This window comes from Bos indicus, chromosome X, assembly GCF_029378745.1.
Source record: "Bos indicus isolate NIAB-ARS_2022 breed Sahiwal x Tharparkar chromosome X, NIAB-ARS_B.indTharparkar_mat_pri_1.0, whole genome shotgun sequence".
In the NCBI taxonomy this organism is placed as follows: domain Eukaryota; kingdom Metazoa; phylum Chordata; class Mammalia; order Artiodactyla; family Bovidae; genus Bos; species Bos indicus.
This window is the reverse complement of record NC_091789.1, coordinates 120,549,246-120,561,682: the sequence shown is the minus strand read 5'-3', so window position 1 is coordinate 120,561,682 and position 12,437 is coordinate 120,549,246. Positions and strand designations below refer to the sequence as shown.

Below are 12,437 nucleotides of genomic sequence, written 5' to 3'. Positions count from 1 at the left end.
TCTACCTGTAACATGCACTGAGACACCACACCCTCTGGAATCTCAGGGAAACGTTGTCGGAGGTCATGGAGAACCTGCATATCAAGCTGTGGACTGCTTTGCGCCATGCCAGAGCAAATGGAGGTCAAGTTTCTCTTAGGAAATGGATGCTAACCGGCCTTCCAATAGTAATGGTCTTCCAATACTGTAGTCATTTTCTATTAAAAAAAATTAAAGTATGGTTAAATTTATTCACATATTTCACTTTATTCCAAAAGAAACCATCAATACCATAAAATAGAGAGATCTATATATTCTAAGTATACCAAATTCTACAGTTGAGACATTGACAAATTCTACTTAGCCAAAGATTTTTCTGATGTAATATATAGCTAATCACTGGTTTCAAAACAACAACAACAACAAAGTCCCCAAACTTCAGTTCCATTTTAATAGTTAAAAGCTGAAAAAAGCAGCAGCTACATTAAAAAATATAGAGTATTACTGTTTGGTGACCATATTTTTCTAAGTCTTTGCAAGTTCTACTTACATATTATCACTCACGTTTTCCTAAGGCCTATCACATGTCATTCCTCTAACGGGGGTTAATCATTTTGAGTGTCTGAAGTAATACAATCAGGCAACACACCACAAATCAAACACGTCCTGTTTGCCTTACATTCTTCCTGTACTTTGAAGTCAAAAGGTTTGAATTTGCAGTTTGAGTAAAGGAAAGTCAGTGTCTAAATGAAATTACCGAACAAACAAACATGGACATGTAGAATCCTTTGTTTTCAAAGACGATGCTGGTGGCCCATCAGTAGCCCGACGTGCCTAGCTATGCTCTCACCCAGTTATGGTGCAACTGGCACAGGCGCTAAGATGCCAGGATTTGAGGGCACACTTTGAGTAGAGGCAAGTGACCCCCAATCTCACTGGTACAAGTTAGGCACCCATGTAATAAAAGGCAACTCGTGAACTTAATAATGAAATCATAAATCAAGTGGCACCATCAAATATCATTAACTGATCCCTTTTTTAGTCTCTGTTTTCCATTTTTATAAGGGGAAAACTGTTCAGTGTATACCACACAATCTCACAGTATTTCTGCTATGATCACTCATGATAGGGTTAAATATTTCTAGCACTAAGAAGCATCTTCCTACAGGTCCCCCCTGAACTTTAAATAATACCATTGTCTGGGGCACTAGAAACTACAGAGAATATTTTACAACTTTAAAATGCTAAAGAAAAATATTGAATTACTTTTGCTGATTTAAAATAAGTATATAATTAAAAATAAATACCATGAATTATCCTTCAATTAAAAATAAATTTAAGAAAAAGGAGAAAAAAAATACCATGTAAACTCTAATTTGACCTTAATTATAAGCAGTGACCTTCATTTTGCATGCAAGCTGTTGACTTTTACTGGGCATCAAGCTCTCTCTTTTCTTCCTTCTAAGCCAAGACTGTCAAGAGTAATCTACACTCTTTGTATCTATGAGGTGGCAACAAAACCCTATGTCTAAGACTCTGCCTAACCATAGGTAAAAATAGCTATTAGGACCACTTTAATGATGTCCAACATCAACATGGAGGCTACTTAGTGAACCTAAAAAAATACAAATATAGGAAAAGAATACAGATACAGATAACACATACATGCAGATTTAGGCTTTCTGGCCTCCCTATGCAAGTCTGTTCCCTGCAGTAAGTCTGCTGTAATCTGGCTCAAATCACTGATCACTGAAATTGTCTTTTCATCATCTTACCACTGCTAAATGCAGACAATGTATCTTCTGGATTCTATACCCCCTAACCTTTGCAGCATCTGACACTACTGATCAAAACTTTTTTTTTTTTCCCCCTCGGTCTCTATAACATCACAATAGCCTGTTTTCCACCCATCTTTCTTGTCACATTAATTCTTGCCTGGATTTTGCCCTCTTCTCATTCTACATCTTTGTGCCCAGTAACGGCACCCACTACTGATGTTTCAAAAACATTTAAAGCTGATGGTTACCAAATTGCTATCTTAAGTACCATGTGAGCTGCCTCTAGGACTCCACAGAGAGTTTACTGCCTACACACAGCACCACCTGGATATTTGCAAAGATTTAGTATGTATAAAAAAGAACTCCTGACCACAATCCTTCCCCAAACAGTGTTCTATAAATACTACTACTATTCAGTTAACATAACTAGAAACCAGAGTGTGCTCCTTGACTTCCCATTCTTGCACAACCAACTAAACAGAAATAGTAAATCAAATGGGTGATGGTATATACCCTGGTTCTGCCACTTAGTAGTATCTAGGAAAGAGACTCCAGCTTTATGCCTTTAAAGCTTCATATTTAAATTGGAAATAGTTGGAAGGTTGTAGCAAAATTTAAATACCAAACAGAAGTAAGCCAGGAAGCATTAGTTACTATTATTTAGGGCATGTCTGAATACTGTTCTCATCAACATCACACCAGCAACTTCCTGCTGCTCTTCCTGTCTCAGGTCTTGCCTTCCCCCACATCATAGCCAGAATATCTGTTTTCTACTCTCAACCAAACAGGATCTATGTGTGACCCTGTGCATGGCTGTCCCACACTGCCTCCTCTCAGGGCATTAGGCCGTGATATTCCATCTGTCTGAGATGCTTTTCTATCTTCCTCCCTCTTCAATGCTTCTCCAAGCCATACTGATGCTGCAAAAGTTGGTATTGGTGGCTCTTCCTCCTCTAAGGAGGCTTCCATTGAAACCACCCTCCCCCAACTTAGTCCTGCTGCTATAACTCTCCTCCTCCTACACTGGGCTAAAGGATCCTCCACTATACTCCCACAGCAGGCTGTGCTAATCCTCATAGGAGAGCCAAACACAATATACTGAAACCACGTATATATGACGTTCTTGCATATGGAAGTGCAGCTCCACCTAGAATGTGTTATTCTAGAGAGAGGGGAAGTACTCAAATAATGATTGGAGCTGGTTATAAGGACCTGAGAGTCAGCTTGAAAAGGTTCCCACTGGCCAACTCTGTGACAATTTGAGCACCAATAATGGAAAATAATGAATTATAGACCTGTATGAAAGAGGAACCCATGAGTCCTAATACATAAGAGTTACATAGCCCAATAATAAACAGTTAAATACACACATGTACAAATAAAAGGAGAAGGGAGGGCTTTTGCTTACAGTGGAATCCAACTGGTAAATATGTGCAGGAAGCGCTGGAGCTGGAGAAATCATCATTTTGCAGCCATCACAGTACAGACTACTTCAAGAAATCACCAATGGATGCTGCACCTAAGGGCAAATTTGGATGAAGTTAGGCTATATTAATGGTCTTAAAGTTTCTCCCCAGAGAACTGCTTATTAGCTAGTTGCAAGGGGGACATTTACCTATACAATGGAGAAACTGAACAACATCTTGGGTAATCAAAATTAACATCACCAATGAGGGACAGATGGACAGTGTACACCACCAGATATGATACCCCGAGAAGAATATATCATTTTATAATATTCCAGCTAGGAATACATCATCTAAAACTGTTCATGAAAAATAGACAAATCCAAAATGAGAAACATGCTATTAAAAATAAAACCCAGGGAGTGGGAAGGTGAGAATGTCATGTTAAAAAAGTGCCAATGTCCTAAGAGACAAAGGCTAGAAAAATATCAAAGACTAAAGACAATACTAGAACCATGACAACTAAATGTAATATCTGATCCCAGACTGTATCCTATAGTAAATGGAGAAAATGTTATAAAAGAAATGAATGGATCAATGGACAAAACTGAAATGTGGACAATACATCAGGAAAAGTATTCTACCAATATCAAGGCTGTATATTGTCACCCTGCTTACTTAACTTATATGCAGAGTACATTATGAGATATGTTGGGCTGGATGAAGCACAAACTGGAATCAAGACTGCCGGGAGAAATATAAACAACCTCAGATATGTAGATGACACCACCCTTATGGCAGAAAATGAAGAACTAAAGAGCCTCTTGATGAAAGTGAAAGTGGAGAGTGAAAAAGTTGGCTTATAAACGAAGATCATGGCATCCGGTCCCATCACTTCATGGGAAATAGATGGAGAAACAGTGGAAGAGTGGCCGATTTTATTTTTGGGGGCTGCAAAATCACTGCAGATGGTGACTGTAGCCGTGAAATAAAAAGACACTTAATCCTTGGAAGAAAAGTTATGACCAATGTAGATAGCATATTAAAAAGCAGAGACATTGCCAACAAAGGTCCACCTAGTGAAGGCTATGGTTTTTCCAGTAGTCATGTACGGATGTGAGAATTGGACTATAAAGAAAGCTGAGTGCCGAAGAATTGATGCTTTTGAACTGTGGTGTTGGAGAAGACTCTTGAGAGTCCCTTGGACTGCAAGGAGATCCAACCAGTCCATCCTAAAGGAGATCCATCCTGAATGTTCATTGGAAGGATGCTGAAGCTGAAACTCCAATACTTTGGCCACCTGATGCGAAGAGCTGACTCATCTGAAAAGACCCTGATGCTGGGAAAAATTGAAGGCGAGAGGAGAAGGGGACAACAGAGGATGAGATGGTTGGACGGCATCACTGACTCAACAAACATGAGTTCGAGTAAACTCTGGGAGTTGGTGATGGACAGGGACGCCCAGCGTGCTGCAGTCCATGGGCTTGCAAAGAGTCGGACACAACTGAGTGACTGAACTAAACTAATTTACTGACTTGATAATTGTGCTGTGGTTATATACAGGAGTATCCCTATTTTTAGGAACTAGGCAATTAGGAGTAAAGCACATGACATAAACACCTTACTTTCAAATGCTCTGTGAAAAAAAAAATCCAACATATGTCTGTATCTGCATATACATATCATGCATGCACACACAAGTACACAGAGAGAGGGAGCAAGTTATGAAGCACACAGGGAAAGGATGTAAAACAATATGGCAGAGGAGGAAGACCCTGAGCTCACCTCCTCTCATGGGCACACCAAAATCACAACTATTTACAGAGCAACTATTGATGAGAGAGTCAGCAATCTACCAGAAAAGATCTACAACTAAAGATATAAAGAAGGAATCACACAGATGAGTAGAAGAGATAGTCACAGTACACTCAAGACCCAAAACCCCGGGTTGGCAATCCACAAACAGGAGGATCATTACAACTGCAGAGGTTCTCCCCAAGTAGCAAGGGATATAAGCCCCATATGAAGCTCCCCAGCTCTGGCGTCCTGCAGCAGGAAGACAAGCCTACAGAATATTTGGCTTTGACGGTTCTCACCTTCAGAAGAACCAAGGGCAGTGGAAAAGAGACTCCACTCTCTTAAAGTCACACATAAAATCTCACAAGCTCCCATAAACCATGACAGAAAAAGAAACTGGGAAGGAGCCTGGGTCAGTCACATCCACTGACCTTAGAGACTCTCCCAGAGGAAACTGGCAGCCGCCATTTTGGGAAGCTTCTATTATATACACACTGGGGCTGGCATGTGCCATTTTGGAATCCTCCATCTAGCTTATAAGCCTCAGGATCCCACTCTGTCCCTTCCACCAGTCTATAGGCACCAGTACACGTCTCAGGCCAAGCAACTAGCCAGGTGGGGACCAGCCCCACCTACCAGCAGAGCAGCAGTACCCACAAGACCCACCAAGTCCCATCCTCACCCACCAGGCCCACACCAGCTCTGAGATACCTTGAGTCCATCAGACAGCCACCCTGGGGTCCAGCCCCACTCACCAGTGGGCCAGCACCAGCTTTGAAAACCATGGAATCCACAGCCAGTGGAGTGGAGAACCGACTCTAATAACCAGCAGGCCAACACAAGAGCAGGGAAGCCCAGCCCTTGAACATGGGTCTGTCTACACCACCCTTGAACATGGGTCTGTCTACACCAGTGAGCCAGCACTAGCCTGAGGACACCTGGCATTCCACAGCCAGTTGCCTCCTGACCCAGCCCACCTACCCAATGTCTACACAAAGCAGGGACTGGTGCCCAACTAGACCAGGGGCCAGACACACCTACAAAACGACATAGTCAGCCTGCCACAAGAGAAGGACCCATACAACCCACATAGGGGGCTCTCCCCAGAGAATACAGTTGCTGACCAGAGGGGAGTACGCTGCTAAAACATGTAGAATGTCTCCTACAAAAGGCCACTTTTCCAAGGCCAGAAAATATAACCGATCTACCAGATACACAGAAATAAAAATGGCAAATTAGAAACACTGAGTCAACACAGTAACATGCTCCAATCAAAGGAACAAGATAAAACCTAGAAAGAAGAACTAAATGAAGTGGAAACAAACCTAATAAAGAATTCAAGGCAATAAACTACAGTTGATCAAAGAATTCAGAGAAGAATGAACACAGTGAGAAGTTTAACAGTTAGAATACATAAAGAAGAACCAAACAGAAATGAAGACTATAGTAGGTGAAATGAAAATTACGCTAGAAGGAATCAACAGTAGACTAAATGACACAGAGGAATGAATCAGTGAGCTGAAGAGCAGATAGCATAAATCACTGAGCTGACCAAATGTAAAAAAAAAAAAAAAAAGAAAAAGACATGATGACAGTTTAAAAGGATCTCTAAGATACTGTCAAGTATACGAACATTCAACTTATAAACATCTCAGAAGGATAAAGAAAGTGAAAGTGAAATCACTCAGTCATGTCAGACTCTTTGCAACCCCATGGACTGTAGCCCACCAGGCTCCTTCCATCCATGGGATTTTGCAGGCAAGAGTGCTGGAGTGGATTGCCATTTCCTTCTCCAGGGGATCTTCCCGACCCAGGAATCGAACCCAGGTCTCCCGCATTGCAGGCAGACACTTTACCATCTGAGCCACCAGGAAAGCCCCCTAGAAGGATATGGCAGAGGCAAAGGGACACAGAACATATTCAAAGACATAATAGCTGAAAACTTCCCTAACCCAGGAAAGGAAATAGACATCCAGGTCTAGGAAGCAAAGACTCTCCAACTGGATAAACCTCAAGAGGTTACACCCAGATATAATGTAATTAAACTCACAAAAATTAAAGACAAGGACAGAATATTAAAAGCAGCAAGGAAAAAGCAAAAGCAGCAAGGAAAAAGCAAGAAGTTACACATGTGGAAACTTCAATAAAGCTATCAGCTGGGATTTTTTTGGAGCTCTGCAGGCCAAAACCAAGTGGCACGATCTTTTTTAAAGTGAGGAAAGGGAAAAACCAACAACCAAGAATACTCTGACCAGCAAGCCTCTCATCCACATTTGATGGAGAAATCAAAACTTCTACAGAGAGTTCAAAACTAGAAAGACTTCAGTACTACTGAACCAGCTTTACAAGAAATGTTAAAGGGTCTTTTCTGAGAAAAAGAAAAGGCCATATCTAGAAACATGAAAAATATGAAAGACAAGACAGGATCAAAATGGCAGAGTAGTAGGACATGGATCTCACCTTCTTCAACAAACACATCAAGAGTGCACCTACATGCTACTGCTAAGTCACTTCAGTCGTGTCCGACATCTGTGCAACCCCATAGACGGCAGCCCACCAGGCTCGCCTATCCCTGGGATTCTCCAGGCAAGAACACTGGAGTGGGTTGCCATTTCCTTCTCCAATGCATGAAAGAGAAGAGTGAAAGTGAAGTCGCTCAGTCGTGTCCGACTCCCAGCGACTCCATGGACTGCAGCCCACCAAGCTCCAGGCAAGAGTACTGGAGTAGGGTGCCATTGCCTTCTCCACACCTACATGAGGAATTATTATCACAGAACATCTACTCAATGCAGACAGGGCAAGAAAATTTCCATGTAACTAGACAGGACAAAAGAAAAAAAAAAAAAAAAAAGAGAGAGAAATTCGGAGGGCTCTTGAGCCTGTAGGAGGGAGCTGTGAAAAAGTTTCTACACACTGGGAAGTTCTCTCAGAGGTAAGAAGATCATCTGGGACAGAGAGGGAGCTTCAGAGCCTCAGAGTACAGTGCAAAAACCAGTCTGTAGAGGCTAAAGCAGAGTGAGACCTGTAAAGATGGTTGGTCTAGACACCCAGCACTTTCTAGCCTGAGACACTTGTCCCCTGGGGCAGAATCCAGTGCTGAGGCTCAGGCTTTGGAGGTCAGAACTGGGCAGAGGACTGCACTTGGCTGCGTGGAAATAGCCTGACGGAGCTAGGGGGTGGTGCACCACACCAAGGGAGTACTGGAAGAAGACTGGGCCCACCACAGAGGAAGGTGCCATTGCTGTCGGGTGCACAAGGAAAGAGGAGGGATCGCCATAGTAGTTTCTTTCTCTGCATGTGCTCTCAGGCAACAGGGCACCACCTACACAAGCTTTGGTGTGGGCATGAGCTGTCACTACCATCTCCCAAGGCAACAGAAATAAAAACAAAAAATAAATAAATAGGGAACTTCCCTAGTTGTTCAGTGGCTAAGAGTCCACGTTCCCAAGGCAGGGGCCCCAGGTTTGACCTCTGGTCAAGGAACTAGATTTCACATGCAGCAATTAAGTGGTCGCATGCCACAACTACAGAGCCTTCATGCTGCAATGAAGACTGAAGATCACTGCAACTAAGACTCAGCACAGCCAAATAGGTATTTTTAAAATAATAAATAAAAATAAACAAATGTGGCCTAATCAAGTTTATAGAAACAATAAAAAAATGAAAATACAACCTATGGAATGGGAAAAAATACTCACAAATGATGCAATGGACAAGGGCTTCATCTCCAAAGCTTCATCTCCAAAACATATGAACAGTTCATATAACTCAACAACACAAGAACCAACCCAATCAGAAAAAAAAGCAGAAGACCTTAACTGACATTTCTCCAAAGAAGACATATAGATGGCCAGTACACCCATGAAAAGACGCTCAACATCATTCATTATCAGAGAAACACAAATGAAAACTACAATGAGGTACCATGCCACACTAGTCAGCATGGCCATTATTAAAAAGCCTACAAAGAACAAATACGGGAAATGGTGTGGAGAAAGGGGGCTCTCTGACACTACTGGTAGGAATGTAAGTTGGTGCAGCCACTGTGAAAAACAGTATGGTGATTCTTTACCAAATGAAAAACAAAATTAGCATATGATCCAGAAACCCCACTCCTAGGCATATACCCAGACAAAACTGTAATTCAAAAAGATATGCAGCACTATTCCCAATAGCCAAGACATGGAAACAACCTAGGTTTCCATCAACAGACAAATGCATAAAGAAGACGTGTTACATATAAAAAATGGACTACTACTCAGCCATAAAAAAGAATGAACGATGCCATCTGCAGTGACATGGATCCAACTATAGATTATCATACTAAGTCAGAAAGAGAAAGACAGATACCATATGATATCACTTAGACATGGAATCTAAAATATGGCACAAATGAACCTAGCTACAAAATAAGAAGAGACTCAAACATAGAATACAGGCCCATGGTTGCCAAGGGGGAATGGGGGAGAGACAGGGATGAACTAAGAGTTAGGGGTTAGTAGATGCAAACTATTACACTGAAAGTGAAAGTCACTCAGTCGTGTCCAACTCTTTGTGATCCCATGGACTATACAGTCCATGAAATTCTCCAGGCCAGAATACTGGAGTGGGTAGCCATTCCCTTCTCCAGGGGATCTTTCCAACCCAGGGACCAAACCCCCAGGTCTCCTGCATTGCAGTCAGATTCTTTACCAGCTGAGCCACAAAGGAAGCCCAAGAATACTGGAGTGGGTAGCCTATTCTTTCTCCAGTGGATCTTCCTGGCACAGGAATCAAAGCAGGGTCTCCTGAATTGCTGGCAGATTCTTTAACAAGTGAGCTATCAGGGAAGCCCAAACTATTACATTGAGAATGGATAAACAACACTGTCATACTGTACAGCAGAGGAAACTATATCCGATCTCCAGGAATAAACCATAATGAAAAAGAATATAAAAAAGAATGTATATATGCTTATAACTGAGTCACTTTGCTGTACAGCAGAAATTAGCACAACATTGTAGATCAACTATTCTTCAATAAAGAATTATGAAAATAAAAAGTTCATTAGTAAAGGTAAACACATAGTAAAGGTAGCAAATCAACCAAGTACAAAACTAGTAGGAAGTTCATAAGACAAACGCGGTAAAATCATCTATATCCTCATTAAGGGATACAAAAACAAAAAGATATAAAATATTATGTCAAAAACAGTAATTGTAGGGGGACTGGAGTAAAAATAAAGGTTGATATAATGCATCTGAAATAAGAGATCAGCAACTTGAAACAATCACGTAAATATATAGATGACTACATATAAACCTCATGGTAATCACAAACCAAAAAATTTGCAATAGAAAAGAAAAAAGAGAAACGAATCTAAACATAACACTAAATGTAGTCATCAAAGTGGAAGAGAAAAAAAGAAACAACAACAAAAAACAGAAAAATAGCCCCCAAACAACTTACAAAATGGCAATAAGTACATATCAATAACTATCAATAATTACTTTAGGACTTCCCTGGGAGTCCATCCAGTAATTAAGAATATGCCTGCCAGTCTAGGGGACACAGGTTCCATCCCTGGTCTGGGAAAATTCCACATGCCATGGAGCAAACAAACCCATGCACCACAACTACTGAGCTTGTGCTCTAGAGCCCATGCACTGCAACTGTTGAAGCCCATGGGCCCTAGAGTCCACGCTCCTCAACAAGAGAAGCCAACACAATGGGAAGCCCATGCACTACAACTGGAGAGTAGCCCCTGCTCATGGCAGCTAGAGAAAGCCCAAGTGCAGCAAGGAAGACTCAGCAAAGCCAAAAACAATAAAGTTAACTAAAAATAAATGAATACATAAAGCCAACCTTATTATTTTAAATAATACTTTAAATGTAAATAGATTAAATACTCCAATTAAAAGACATAGAATGGCTGAACAGATACAAAAACCATATTTATACGGCCTATAAGAGACTCACTTCAGATTTAAAGACACACACAGGGGGACTTCCTTGGTAGTCCAGTGGCTAAGAATCCACCTTGAAATACAAGGGACACTTTTTTTTTTTTCCTTTTAGTTCTTCCAGTTTATTGCTACCAACCCATCTCCATCCTCTTCATGCATGCGTGCTCAGTCATGTAACAGCATGGACTGCAGCCCGCCAGACTCCTCTGTCCATGGACTTTTCTAGGCAAGAACACTGGAATGGGTTGCCATTTCCTTCTCCAAGGGATGTGGTTTTGATCCCTGGTCAGGGAACCAAGATCCAACATGCCACAGAGCAACTAGCCCTGTGTGCCACAACTATGACTCAGTGCAGCCAAAACTAACTAACTAACTAAATAAATATTTCAAACAAACAAACACACACACACAGACTGAAAGAGAGAGAATGGAAAACAGTGTTTCAAACAAATGAAAAACAAGAGAGCCAGGGCAGCAACAGACACATCCATCAACAGAACAGAGAGCCCACAAATAAACCACATATAGTCAATTAATCTATGACAAAGGAGAACAATATGTATACTGGGAAAACTGGTATCTACAAATAAAGGAATGAAATTTGAACATTTTCTTACACCATACATAAAAACAAACACAAAATTGATTAAAGACCGAAATATAAGACTGAAAACCATAAAACTCCTAGAGTAAACCGTAAGTATAACACTCCTTGACCTAAATCATAGCAACGTATTTTTGGAATTTGTCTCCGAAGACAAAAGAAACAAAACCAAAAATAAACAAATGGGACATAATTAAACTTAAAGCTTTTGCACAGCAAAGAAAACCACTGCTAAAAGAAAAAGACCTACTAAATGGGAGAAAATGTTTGCTAATGATATGACCAGTAAGGAGTTCTTAATAATATCCAAAATATACAAACCACTCATACAACTAGATTAAAAAATTAGCAGACATCCTGAATAGACAATTTCCAAAGAAGACATATAGACATGTCAATCCAAAGATTGACAGGCACATGAAAAGATGCTCAACACTGCTAATCATCAAAGAAATGTAAATAAAAACCACAATGAGATATCACCTCACACCTGTCAGAATGGCTATCATCAAAAAGACCACAAATAACCAAAGTGGGCAAGACTGTGAAGAAAAGGGAACACTTGTACACTGCTAGCAGCAGGTGTATTGGCACAGCCACTGGGGAAAACAGTATGGAGGTTCCTCAGAAAACTGAAAATAGAGTTACCATATGATCCAGCAATTGCATTCCTGGATATATATCCAAAGAAAACAAAAACACCACTTTGAAAGGTATGTGCATCCCAATGTTCACAGCAGCATTACTGACAATAGCCAGGATATGGAAGCATCCCAAGTGCTCGTTAAGAGATGAATGGATCAAAATGTTATATGTGTGTCTGTGTATAAAGCAATACTATTCAATCATAAAAAAGAAAATTTGCAACTTAGTGAAATAAGTCAGAGAGAGACATATGTATGTTATTTATATGTGGAGTCTAAAAAAT

At 40.8% G+C, this 12,437-nt stretch overlaps 1 protein-coding gene across 6 annotated transcripts in view; it reads right to left on the bottom strand.

Annotated features, from left to right (window-relative positions):
* The window catches only part of TAB3 (TGF-beta activated kinase 1 (MAP3K7) binding protein 3), a 93,459-nt gene that overhangs the window by 36,403 nt on the left and 44,619 nt on the right, over positions 1-12,437 (bottom strand). For all 6 annotated transcript variants that reach the window (XM_070783821.1, XM_070783819.1, XM_070783818.1 and 3 more), the window contains 2 exons: positions 3,166-3,276; positions 6-197 (listed from right to left, as the gene is read on the bottom strand). In XM_070783821.1, the coding sequence (XP_070639922.1) occupies positions 6-107 (102 nt within the window). In that variant the 5' untranslated portion in view covers positions 108-197; positions 3,166-3,276. The remainder of the gene's footprint in view (positions 1-5; positions 198-3,165; positions 3,277-12,437) is intronic.